This window comes from Fistularia commersonii, chromosome 4 (assembly GCF_037954325.1).
Source record: "Fistularia commersonii isolate RoL2024-O1a breed Wild chromosome 4, RoL_Fcom_v1.0, whole genome shotgun sequence".
Taxonomy (NCBI): domain Eukaryota; kingdom Metazoa; phylum Chordata; class Actinopteri; order Syngnathiformes; family Fistulariidae; genus Fistularia; species Fistularia commersonii.
Window position 1 is genome coordinate 8,392,910 of NC_141287.1, and position 11,258 is coordinate 8,404,167.

An 11,258-nucleotide genomic window follows, 5' to 3' on the forward strand; every position below is an offset into this window, starting at 1 on the left:
TTTGGAAAGAATTTGGATTTTAAGCGGGCTTCAATATGATTTTCCACCTAAAACTTACTGTTTCTTTTTTTTTAGTCAGCGAATGAAGGTGTTTTTTTTTTCTCAGGCCTTTGTCGTTTTCGTTAATTCGTTAATTAAAGAATATTGTCGTAACATATTCTGGGCCTCTTTTATCATCGTACACCTGCAACAACGTTTCACGTTTCAAACTGCATTTTTTTTTTCTGTGCAGAAATTAATAGCCTCTTAAATCCTTATTGGTATTTTATTAATTTTCTCTCAAATTAAAGGTATTTTAACGTTTCATAGGGGACACATACGTGGGGGTTTTGGTGTTATTAATATAACAATATATATATATATAGGCCTCTATTGAATAATCTGTGCGGCACACACATATACACACACACACACACACATACACACGTCCAGTCTGAAACTGCATTTCTTAAACCTGCTTAAATATTCTCAGCTCTGCTTTTGTGACTTTTTATACACTTCCTTTAACAAGCTTGTTGAGATTTAAAGGATCTAGCTCCGTGCACAGAGCTGTGACAAAGTCATCTGCAGGTGTGTGTGTGTGTGTGTGCCTGCCTGCACGCTGCTGTGTCCGCGCACACACACACACACGCACACATTTTACAAGCGAGGATAAAAATATCCTCTGGAACGCCAATAGAATATAAGACGCGTAAAGTGTAATGATGGGAGTAATAACAGTAATTATTATACTTGAATTATTTTTGCGGGCGATATTTGAGGTGATACGTGGGTGGCCTCGACGTGACGAGCTTGGACACATAATCTGTTTATTAACTCAGCAGAATAAATATTATTTTTTCTTCTATCTTTTATAAAAATCTGTCCACACCCTCAAATATAGCGTTTCCTGTCTTTGTAGATTTATTTTTATAGACTCAACACCCGAACCAATGTAGATCATTCTTGATTTGGATTGACAGTATTTTTCGAGCTAAATCTGTGTGCGGCGACAGATAAAATATTAACGCAGAGTGGTACTTTTATTCTGCTCCTATATTTGCCTGGCAACACCAGGCTATATATAAAAATCCCTATGTACATGCGTGTTGCGGCCGGTGCTGACATCAGCGACCGACTTCGTGGTGTGATCCGAGGGCTTGCCCTTCCCTAAAAAAAACAAGCCATTCCCAATTCCGGGGGGGGAGGGGGGGACAAACAAACACAGGGACAGATCAATACACACAACACACTTTTTGCTCGCTTACTTTGACCTATTTAATAAACACCACTGCTGGCCTCAAGCCAGGGAGCTTGTTGAATTTCCATAAATTCCCAAACCGTTTTATTCTCTTCGATTTGCCCACATAATTGTCTGTTTTTTTTCTCCCCCCCCCTAATTCCAGGCTTTAGAGTCGTTATCTACCGACCGGGACATGCCTACACGATCCTTGTGATTTTAACAACGAGCAGATGTTTGACTTTATAGACAGGAGAAGTCATGCAACGAGTGAGTCACGTCAACCTCTGCAAATAAATGAAAAACAAAAGACTTCGTAGAAATGTAATTGCGGCCCCGTGTCGTGAAAGTGTTCTACTCGCACTCGTTGGACGTGAAGATGCTGGTTTGTTTTTTTGTCATGAAATTATATCATATGAACCCACCACCACCACCACAACCACGTCCACCAGCCCTCTCTGTGTGCAGCCAGATGCATATTTCACACAGACAGGCCCTCCTTATGCAACGATTGTAACCTTGAAGAGGTTGCAGCATCACTCCGGGTGGAGGTGCACCCTTTTTTTTTTTTTGGGCCGCTGCTCCTTCTGTCAGTCATATTTCCTCGTCATGTTTGACATGACGCAGGCGAATGAAAACAAAACATGGAAGTCTGGAAATGTGTTTTATTTAGAGGATCGTTATGGAAATGAATATTTTTTTTAAATAGATGCGGCGCATTTGAAGGAATCATCAAATATTTGGGGAGGAACCGTTTGAAACCGCCCAACAGTGGCGTGATTCTTTGCCTTGATGGTGTTTCCAGATTCTAGGTTTATGTAACAATCACGGGGGCCTGCATGTCTCGCCCGTGAACGGCGGAGACGCCGCGGGCGGTCATTAAACCAACTTAACCGCTGCCAATAAAATTGACAGTGTAGTCGATTAAGTTCGCGATACACTCCTGACCCGCGCCCATTACGCGCGCGTAAAAGCCAGTCATCTCCCACAGGTAGACGCCCGTGTGCGAGAAGTGCGTGGAAACGGAGGAGAGGAGCGTGTGGATTTGCGGCGGAGCGTCGACCGCGATCCAGCGGGGCTGCAGCAGGAGGAGCGCACACAGCAGCGCGCACGCCAGCACCGGCGTCCATCGGCGCGTCCGCCAGAACGCCGCCGCCGCCGCCGCTGTCGCCGGTGCGCACGGCCGCTCGCTGTGCGGCACGGAGATCTTGTCCACCTCTCCGAGGCGCAGCGAATCCCAGTCTGTCACGTCGAAATCGCGCACGGGGGAGCCGACGTCCATGTCCTTGCGGGAGGGCGGCGGGGTCTCCTTGAGCACCCGCAGCTTCTGGCGGAACTCCTGCATCCGCTGCAAGAAGCACAGCGGCTCGGAGGCGCTCCGGAAGGACTCCGCGATGCTGAGCGCGCGTCTCTGCTCGTCCAGCGCCGCGCTCAACCTGCCGATCTTCGGGTCGTACGTCTGCATCACCTCCAGCCTCAAGGTCTCGAAGTCACACAGGATCTCGCTCTTCTTGGATTCGAGCGCGCCGACGAGCTTGTCGAAGTAATCGCTCACCTTCTCCGCGTCGGCGCTCAGCGCCTGGAGCGCCCGTTTCTTGCCGGCTTGCAGCGTCTCCAGGCTGGATAGGGTGTCCGCGCTCCGCCAGCTCTCCACCCCGCGGAGCAACTCCTCGAACGCATCCTTTTCCCGCTCGTACGCCTCCTCCAAAGAGCAGAATTCGTGTCCTCTGTGGCCGTCCGTGGTCGCGCAAAAGCCGCAAATGAGTTTCAAGTCTGTGGCGCAGAATATGTTGAGCGGCTGGCCGCTGTGTTGCACGCACACAGACATCTTGGGCAGAACCCGTATTTTACTGTACTTTTCGACGATTCCGCGCAGGGAGTAGTTGATCTGCAGGCTGTTGGCGCCGTTGTGCGGGGTCTCTTTGCGGCATGTGGGGCATCTGAAAGGCGTCCTGAAAATTACACCCCGGTTCCCCTCGAGAAGTCCCTCCAGGCACTTCTTGCAGAAGCTGTGCGAGCAGAGCAGCACCCGCGGATCCTCGAAGAGGCTGCAGCAGATCGGGCACGTAAGTTCCTCTTCCAGCTGCTCCATGTCGCCCTGAAACAACAACATCGACGACCGGAGCTAAATTTAAACAGCGAAAGCCCAATAAATCAGCGCTTAATCAAACAGACCGTAATACGCACCCTCGCCCGGACAGACGCTGCCCCCCGAGGCAACGCAGCAAATGGGGACAGTGGGAGGGGGCTAGTACACACGGGATTGTGGCATCGTCAAAGGATACAGGTGTGTCGGTCATGTTCCAGGTGTATGCGGAGAATTCCCGTCCCACGACCGAACTCGAATCGAGTCTCTAAACCCGCGTAAAATCACGGACGTGGGGATGTTGGCGCGATTCCTGCTGGAGACTCCGTGGGCTCGTCGAACGGCGGGATGCATCTCGCTTCTCTCGCTCTTTTTTTTCCTTTTCGGGGGGTGGGGGCAGCTGTGGTGCAAGCAACTTAGAAAAAAATAATCATCAATTTAAGTCAAAACCTCCAAACGTCATATTCAAAGACCGATCCCCCCCCCCCCTACTCTCTTCTCCCATCCGTAGCGGGGAAAACCAGGAAGTTGCTTCGCTGGGTCGAGCCCTAAATCGCAGCTGCAAAACCCCGAATGCAATGCGACAAATGAGCAACGAACGAAGTTGGACGAGGTGTAACTCTTGCTGGCAGAGCTTTGAGGCGGGGGAGGGTGGAGGGGCACGTTTTGCAAGCGCATAGAAACATGCAACAACAGGACCTAGAAGAATCACTCACCAGCTGCTCAGACGCGCGGTGCAACGCAATCATGGCGCTTGTTGCTGTGCAGACTTCGCCCTTTCCGGGTGTGGAGTTAACTGTTTTGGCGGCGCTTAGAAAATGTAAAATCGGTGTTTTCGTCCCCGCCGGCCACACGATCGATGGTTGTGTGAAAAGTCAAGTTGCCTAAGTGACATCGCGACGCCGGTTGAGTGTTTTTGGCAGTTTCGTTAGTAACATTGGGAGCTTTTACGTTGCTGTCCCCGCCGGGTAATTTGCAGATGATCCCTAGCGGTAGGATGGGGGAGGGGCTGTTGCTATGCAAAACATTACAGCGTGGAAAAACTGTCAACTAGGGTTTAGTCCCAGTTTGGCATCAGTTTCATCCTGCCCTACTTCGGTCGTTTGTTTGGCTCATTCGAGTTTTTGTCAAAATGCTCAGATGCAGACAGTCGATGTGATGAAATGCGCAAGTGACAAGCGGCTCTATAAAGTGATAACAGCAAACTTTGCCTCAGAGAGGCCAAATATCGAACGAACATACAGGGCTCGCACATGAACCGGCTGTTTATTTATTCATTAATTTATTTTCGTTTTTGTTCTCTTTTGCTGAAATCAATCACAAGATGCGTCGTAGTTATGGGTGGGAAACCCAGCATTTGTCCATGGCAAAACATCTGATGTTTTCGCCAAACTCTCTTTCGATTCACTTATGGTTATGTAACATCGATATCCAATAGTTACTCAGTCACGTGTGGAAATTTTGACCTTGATTTTCTTCCCTTGTTTCCATGCCATCAGGAGCAACTGCCTGTCTTAACCACTGTGATTGGATACAGTGGGGTAGCAGGGGCTTAAGCAGTTCCGACCTCTGCCGCTAGATGGCGCTGTGGTGAAGTTATGAACTCCGAGCACTTGTTGGCTCGGTGGTGTGACGGGCCGTTTCCGGAAGTGTAGCTTTAGGGGCAAGAATGGCTGCGATGTTTACGTGCTGTCTAAACTGCTGCGGTGACGGCGGAACGGGACATATCCCGCTCAAAGAAATGCCAACTGTTCAGTTAGACACACACCACATGGGTAAATAACTTAATCTGACATGTCAGGTGCACAAGCGGCGTTTGTGTGTGCAAATGTGTCCGTGTCTGTGTGTTGGCGCCGCTTTCGCGGTGACGTTAGCTAACCGCTACTAGCTTGCAACATACAAACCCGTGTCGTAGAATGTTTGTTTGTGACATGTAGTTTCACAAGGAACTAATTCTATCATGTTCTCCCAGCTTACTCCCTACAATGATAGAACTTGTCACGAACAGTACGTCTCCTGGGGTTATAACAAACACCATAGATGTGATCAGGCCGTTCGTCTCGCAACCCCAAGTACACGCTACTGTAATATTTACTTGATCTTTTGTTTCTTTAGCGTGCAAGGTAGTGTGACAAAACACGATCGACTAGATGTTGTTGTCAGCAAAGAGACTATTTTGTTCTGATGTTTTATAGATGATAGAAATATCTCAAAATCTTCACTTTTCTTCTTTACATGCTTTCAGAGTGCTCAATAGTTTTCTCCAGGCTTTCGATTTCGTTGATCAGCTCATCACGGTGCCCTGCCCAAAAGCTCTTGTTTAACCTGCATGCTTCTTGCTGCCACTCTACCTGTCAAACCTGCACTTCCATGCCTTTCATTTACGTTTCAGAATGCTATTCATTTCAATGTTGATTGGAGCTTGTATTCCCTATACTCACAAACTTTCATACATTTTGTTGGGCCCGACGTCGTTCTATCCAGTGGAGCAAATCTCATCTCCAACGCTTTTTTTTTTTTTTTTTTAAATTAACAACGTTTTTTCCTCGCTGAGATGAGACGAGGCACCCTGCAATTGAATGTTGTCCAAATTATACTTAAAATGACGTATTGTGACACGTTTCTTCCAACACCGCTTTTAAATCTGCAAAAGAGCTTTTAAGTCAACAGCAAACTTTGGAAACCTGGGACCCTTGAACAATTACTTTTTATTTCATAGTGGCTCTTCCAATGCCCTACTATACCTGTAATCAGACTTTTATAAAACAGAATCTTCGTGGATATAATCGAAATAAAAGCAGTGGACAATGTTGGCCGACAGTATATGTGTTTTCTCGTCTTGCAGGCACAGATGTTGTTATTGTGAAGAGTGGGCGGAGGATATGTGGCACTGGAGCCTGCCTTGCCAATGCTCCTCTGCACCAGAACAAAAGTTATTTTGAGTTCAAGATCCAGTCCAGTGGTAAGTCCCAGCTGTTTTAGCTCAGTTTTTATCCCCACCATATCCCTCCCTCCCTCCCTCCATGATATTTTTTTCTGAGGTGCACTTCTTCTATCAGTTTGGTAACAGTCTTGTGACTGCATGCTTACTGGTATAATTCTGTTCACTAACAAGTGTGGTCTTTGTCAAGCAGAAGGGATTTGCACACTTTCATAAATGCCTTTTGGAAAGAAACAAAATCCACTACCTTGAAAGAGTTTCACACTGAGGCCGGTGTTATAATTTAGCAAACATTAGTAAATGGACTATGCATGTGATTTCTAGGATTGAATTAAGGCTGTCATAAATGAGAATGGGTGTTTGTCAATGTTTTTGAACAGACTGTTTTTAAACATTAATAAGTGCTTGTTGGTTTTAATGCGAAGGTATCTGGGGAGTTGGTGTTGCCACACAGAAAGTCAATCTTAATCAAGTGCCTTTGGGCAGAGACTCTAATAGCCTAGTCTTGAGGCATGATGGGTCCATCCACCACAACAACGAAGAGAAGAATCGCCTCCCTGCAAACAGCCTTCCACAGGAAGGTGATATTGTGGTAAGCACAAACTTTATTTTGATGGAATAATTCTTAATTTTATATGTTTATATATTCAGATTTGACGTCTTTAGTTATATTACTGACTCAGTTCGTTTGTCAGTTGCTGAATGAAACAATAAGATGAATTACAATCAGAATTCCATGATGGCCTCCTCCAAAGGCTGGGAAATGTGTAGTCTGGTATACATGAGTGCTCAAACTAGTTCTGACTAAGGAAAGGCATTTGACTAGTTTAGACTGCACATATATATATCTAAATCGGGAAGCTGTCACAAGCTAAAAGGTATTTGCCCTTAAATTGTGGATATTTCTAGAATCTCATTCAATTTCTCTTTCCTTTTGTTAATTGGAAAGCCATAACCTAACCTGATCAGTCTCAAGTCTTGATTTCATATGATGTGTTTCATATTATTTTGTAGTTACGCATTTTTTTTCAAAATGAATGATTTTTACACTGTCTCCCCAGGGTGTCACATATGACCATGTGGAACTGAATTTATATCTGAATGGAAAAAACTTGCATTGTCCTGCCTCAGGCATCCGTGGCACTGTATACCCTGTGGTATATGGTAAGTTTGTTTTCTGGGCTCTTGATTTTTTTGGTCTTTTCCAATGAAATCTTGTGACATGTCAAACAGTTTTATAGTTACATTATCTCCACGCTAGAGGGCGGTATTAGCAAATTTTCCTATAATAATTTGGGCTGAACTCTCAGGAATTTCTGCTTGCATTCAACTCTTGCATTCAACAGATTCAACTCTTTCATTATATTTTTCTCAGTGGCCTTTTCAAGTGTGCTGATGTTGTAATTGGCATTCAGTGGAATCATTTTCACTTCGTTGCAACCGCAATACTTCTAATATACTTCTATCTGAGCTAGAATGTATGTATTCATCTATTTGATTAAAATACCAAATAATCCCCCGGATGATGCCATAGATGTCAACACCAACTTCTTGTGAGTATTATGTGCAATAATATAGTACCATAATACCAGAGCAAGTGTTTTTATGTGTAAGCGTATCTTGTTTTTTGTTAGGATAAAAAGTAAACAACAACAACCACTCAATGATTAGAAGTGTGGTAGAATGGGACTTGAATGGAACAATTACAATTGCGTTACTGAATGACAATTTTGCTAAATAAAAAGAAAATATTAAAAGTCCTAAAATTGTTGTTAATATGACTAACAGGCTATCTCTCGTCTATAATGTTTATTTAATTATAAGCTGTTTTAAGTTTGGGTGATGATTTTGAGACAAATGAGAAATCACACAGAACTGTATGTTTTAATTGAACATTATGTCAACCCATTTTATAGCTTTTTGTATTTTTCCTCATCCCCAGACTTACCTTATACATCCGTAACGTTATCCGTATCATCAGCTTGTTTGGATGGTTCTGTCAGCATATTTAGATTAAACCTCATGAATATTACTCTTTCTTCGTTGGTCTCATAAACTTAGTTTAAACTTCAAGACTGGGGGTTATCCAGAAACACTAAAAGATAATGTGACTAATTGGCAACTTCACAAAATATGCATCGCAATTTCACAAACAATTTTGAGAATAGAAAATAGAATTTAAAAGGTTTATTGTCATTTTAAAGTGCAATCCGGTAGTCATTCACCATATCGCAGTTCACCTTTCGCAGTCTCATTTGATGGCGGATTTTAATTTGTGATATAAAATTGCAAAAGCCTGTAGTATAGCAAAAAATTGTATTGCAGATTAAAATCCGTATTTTTAATCTGCAGTTCCATTTTACATTGCAAATTTTCCCAGTATCACAGGATTTGAATTATAAATGTATTTTCATACATTTAGTATTTCTGTTATTTTTATGGTAAATTGAGCATTTGACGAACCAGAGCATGGGGTTCTGTTTCCTGGAGTCTGATGCGCTCAGCGACCGTAGCATCATTCTCTACATTTCCTGCGCATAGCATTCGTTCAGCATCTTGCCTTGCAGTCACTACTCGTTAAAGAGTACAGGAGGTGTTTATGAGTGTGTAAAGGGTTAATAAGACTGTGAGGAGGCTCATAAAGCTTTGAAATATATATATATATATAAATGACAAGATGAAAAGACGATCGCTACTTTGCTGATTTTACAGCAATTTTACAGCAAAATTAAGTCTCCAGTCTGCTTCGGTTGTATACATGCTAACACTCAGTGCGCACACACAGGAATAAACAGTGAAATTAGTGTTACTCTTAAACAATCACCTGTCCAACACAGTGTCAATAATTAGATTAAAATCATTGTGATGCAAATTTGGTTAAAAAAGCAGCCAAATCTATTTTCACCATTATTAATATTTCATGACAAAGTAATTCTTGTGTTTTTGAATCATTTTCATCTGTGATTTCCCAAATTTTTGATATAATTTTCATTTTTTCTTTTGTTTCAATAAAGCACATATTAAGGTTTAGGTTGCACTCCTGACTTTGATCACAAGTAAGGTTAGAGAGACTTCTGAACATGAGCAAACATCTCCTGGTATTGATGTATTCATTAACAGGATTAAGTGCCTCTTTAATAGAATCGTAAAAGTTGTAGAGGTCACTACAAATATGTCCAAAAGTTGGTAAATTACAAAGTGTTTCTATTTATCATGCAGACATACGGGGTGATCTCTGGTAAATCCTATGAGTGAAATTGGATATGATGACCACTGATTCAACAGAAGTAATAATATTTTCACATAAAATATACTCGAGTGTTTCTTGATTTGAATATTTCTAAATGCCACTCAAAATAAGGAATGTCCTCTGTAATTTCAGAGTTAAAGACTCCAAAGTAGACCAATAAGAAAAAAGCATGATGTTGCTACACAAACCATGAAAGTCGTAAAAGCACATCTTACACTTATGGGGTTTTTGTGTACGAAGTGTGAGGCACATTTAAAAATGTATACCTTGAGGTCGAGTGTCAATCAGCATGTTGAAATATGATGATAAAGAATGCTTTTTTGTACTGCCATGCAGGTATCAAATCAGACCTATCCCGTTTTTACACTGGAGACCTGGTTTGTCAGATTAGATAGGTGAAATGTAAAAAAAAAAAAAGAACAAAACACTAGGTCAAAGTTGGCCCAAAAAGCAAAAATCTATAAAAATTTTGGTGTGCTGTGCTTTGCTCTTGCAGTGGATGACAGTGCCATTTTAGACTGCCAGTTCAGTGACTTCTATCACACAGCTCCACAAGGATATGAAAAGATCCTCTTCGAACAACAAATCTTCTAAATGTGCACTTCAGCCTTGGCCCTGCTTTTCATCGTCGTCCTTGCCTATCGACCTCTGCAACCTCTGACAGTACTCTTTGATCCTGACTGGATAAAGTCTGATGCCTCCTGATTTCCTCCTCTTTTTGGTTGTTTTTTCTTCCCTGATCACTGTGTTTCTAAATCGCTAATGTGGGGTTAACATTGGAGGCCCCGTGAAGGAATGGGAAGGGGTTAGTGATTTTTCACTATAACAGGGTTGTGAAAATCTGTGCTGATGGAAAATTGTCATATCTTTACATGTGTCAGTGGCAATCACTGTATTAGCCAGGCCACTTTCAATAGCTGTAGACATTCTCAGTCTGTTTGGAAGCCAGACATTGGATGCATTTGTTAAATATTCCCATTTTTTTCTGAGTCAGAAGCCATGTTTATAGAAATGTCTTCATAATGATTCTCAGACCACAACTTATATTTATTTATATTTATTAAATTCAAATTAGATCTATCTATCTATCTATCTATCTATCTATCTATCTATCTATCTATCTATCTATCTATCTATCTATTTATAGATAGATCGATATATCTGTCATATATATATATATAATGTATGTATATATAGATATATGTATATATTATTCACATTCACTTCACTTCTTCACACACACTTCACCAAACTTATGTAATGAAATGAATGCACACATAATTCAAACCAACATGCAAGCGAACTGCAAGTGTCTTAGTTTGACTTTTTTGTGTGAGGTCCAATACAGTAACTATGCCAGAAATGTAGAACGGTATCAATGAACAATGCCACTAAGACGTATAAAGATTAATATCTTGACTCCTTCACTGAAATGTCCCTTCCTAACATTTATCCGGGACTGGAACGGGTTTGGGTTTAATATATGTCACCATCTCAGAGATCGGAGCCGGTGCTGAGATTTTAAGGTAAATAATGTAAATCTATTGTGTTGTACTGACATCGCAAATCCCCTGCTGGAGTGTGACAATTGATATTTTGAAGGCTTGTCTATGTTTGCACTACTGTTATTGTACAAGCAACTCCGATTATTGTTTATTAAACTTTCGTGTCCCGAAGTGTTTTTTTTTCCTGGGGTCTCGATTTGTCTGATCGGGCGGTAAAAAGACTACGATCTGCTCTGTTGAGTGAACTGCCTGATATA

The 11,258-nt window shown here is 42.4% G+C and overlaps 2 protein-coding genes across 4 annotated transcripts; one reads left to right on the forward strand and one right to left on the reverse strand.

Moving 5' to 3' along the window:
* Positions 1-1,873: 1,873 nt before the first annotated feature.
* trim13 (tripartite motif containing 13) lies at positions 1,874-4,210 on the reverse strand. Of its 3 annotated transcripts, XM_086145070.1 has the most exons (3): positions 4,022-4,163; positions 3,407-3,720; positions 1,874-3,317 (listed from the first exon to the last, which is right to left on the reverse strand). In XM_086145070.1, exon 3 carries the CDS (start codon positions 3,309-3,311, stop codon positions 2,109-2,111), a length of 1,203 nt encoding a protein of 400 aa, XP_086001196.1. In that variant the 5' UTR covers positions 3,312-3,317; positions 3,407-3,720; positions 4,022-4,163; the 3' UTR covers positions 1,874-2,108. The 3 variants fall into 3 exon arrangements, with proteins under 3 accessions (XP_086001196.1, XP_086001194.1, XP_086001195.1); XM_086145068.1 differs by lacking the exon at positions 3,407-3,720 and having other exon boundaries at positions 4,022-4,210; XM_086145069.1 differs by lacking the exon at positions 4,022-4,163 and having other exon boundaries at positions 3,407-3,975.
* A 718-nt stretch (positions 4,211-4,928) lies between these two features.
* LOC147234555 (SPRY domain-containing protein 7) lies at positions 4,929-11,172 on the forward strand. Its single transcript, XM_086145071.1, has 5 exons — positions 4,929-5,080; positions 6,151-6,267; positions 6,672-6,838; positions 7,308-7,410; positions 9,993-11,172. The coding sequence occupies exons 1-5, from the start codon at positions 4,975-4,977 to the stop codon at positions 10,088-10,090; spliced, it is 591 nt and encodes a 196-aa protein (XP_086001197.1). The 5' UTR covers positions 4,929-4,974; the 3' UTR covers positions 10,091-11,172.
* Positions 11,173-11,258: the final 86 nt, after the last annotated feature.

What these genes read in the sequence shown, in the direction of transcription:
- trim13 (XM_086145068.1), bottom strand. Translation starts at nt 4,054, where the DNA reads ATGATTGCGTTGCACCGCGCGTCTGAGCAGCTG. An exon ending in ACCGCGCGTCTGAGCAGCTG is followed by an intron (nt 3,318 to 4,021) that starts GTGAGTGATTCT and finishes TTGTTGTTTCAG; the next exon opens with GGCGACATGGAGCAGCTGGA.
- LOC147234555 (XM_086145071.1), top strand. Translation starts at nt 4,975, where the DNA reads ATGGCTGCGATGTTTACGTGCTGTCTAAACTGCTGCGGTGACGGCGGA. An exon ending in CACAGGAAGGTGATATTGTG is followed by an intron (nt 6,839 to 7,307) that starts GTAAGCACAAAC and finishes CTGTCTCCCCAG; the next exon opens with GGTGTCACATATGACCATGT. An exon ending in TGTATACCCTGTGGTATATG is followed by an intron (nt 7,411 to 9,992) that starts GTAAGTTTGTTT and finishes TTGCTCTTGCAG; the next exon opens with TGGATGACAGTGCCATTTTA.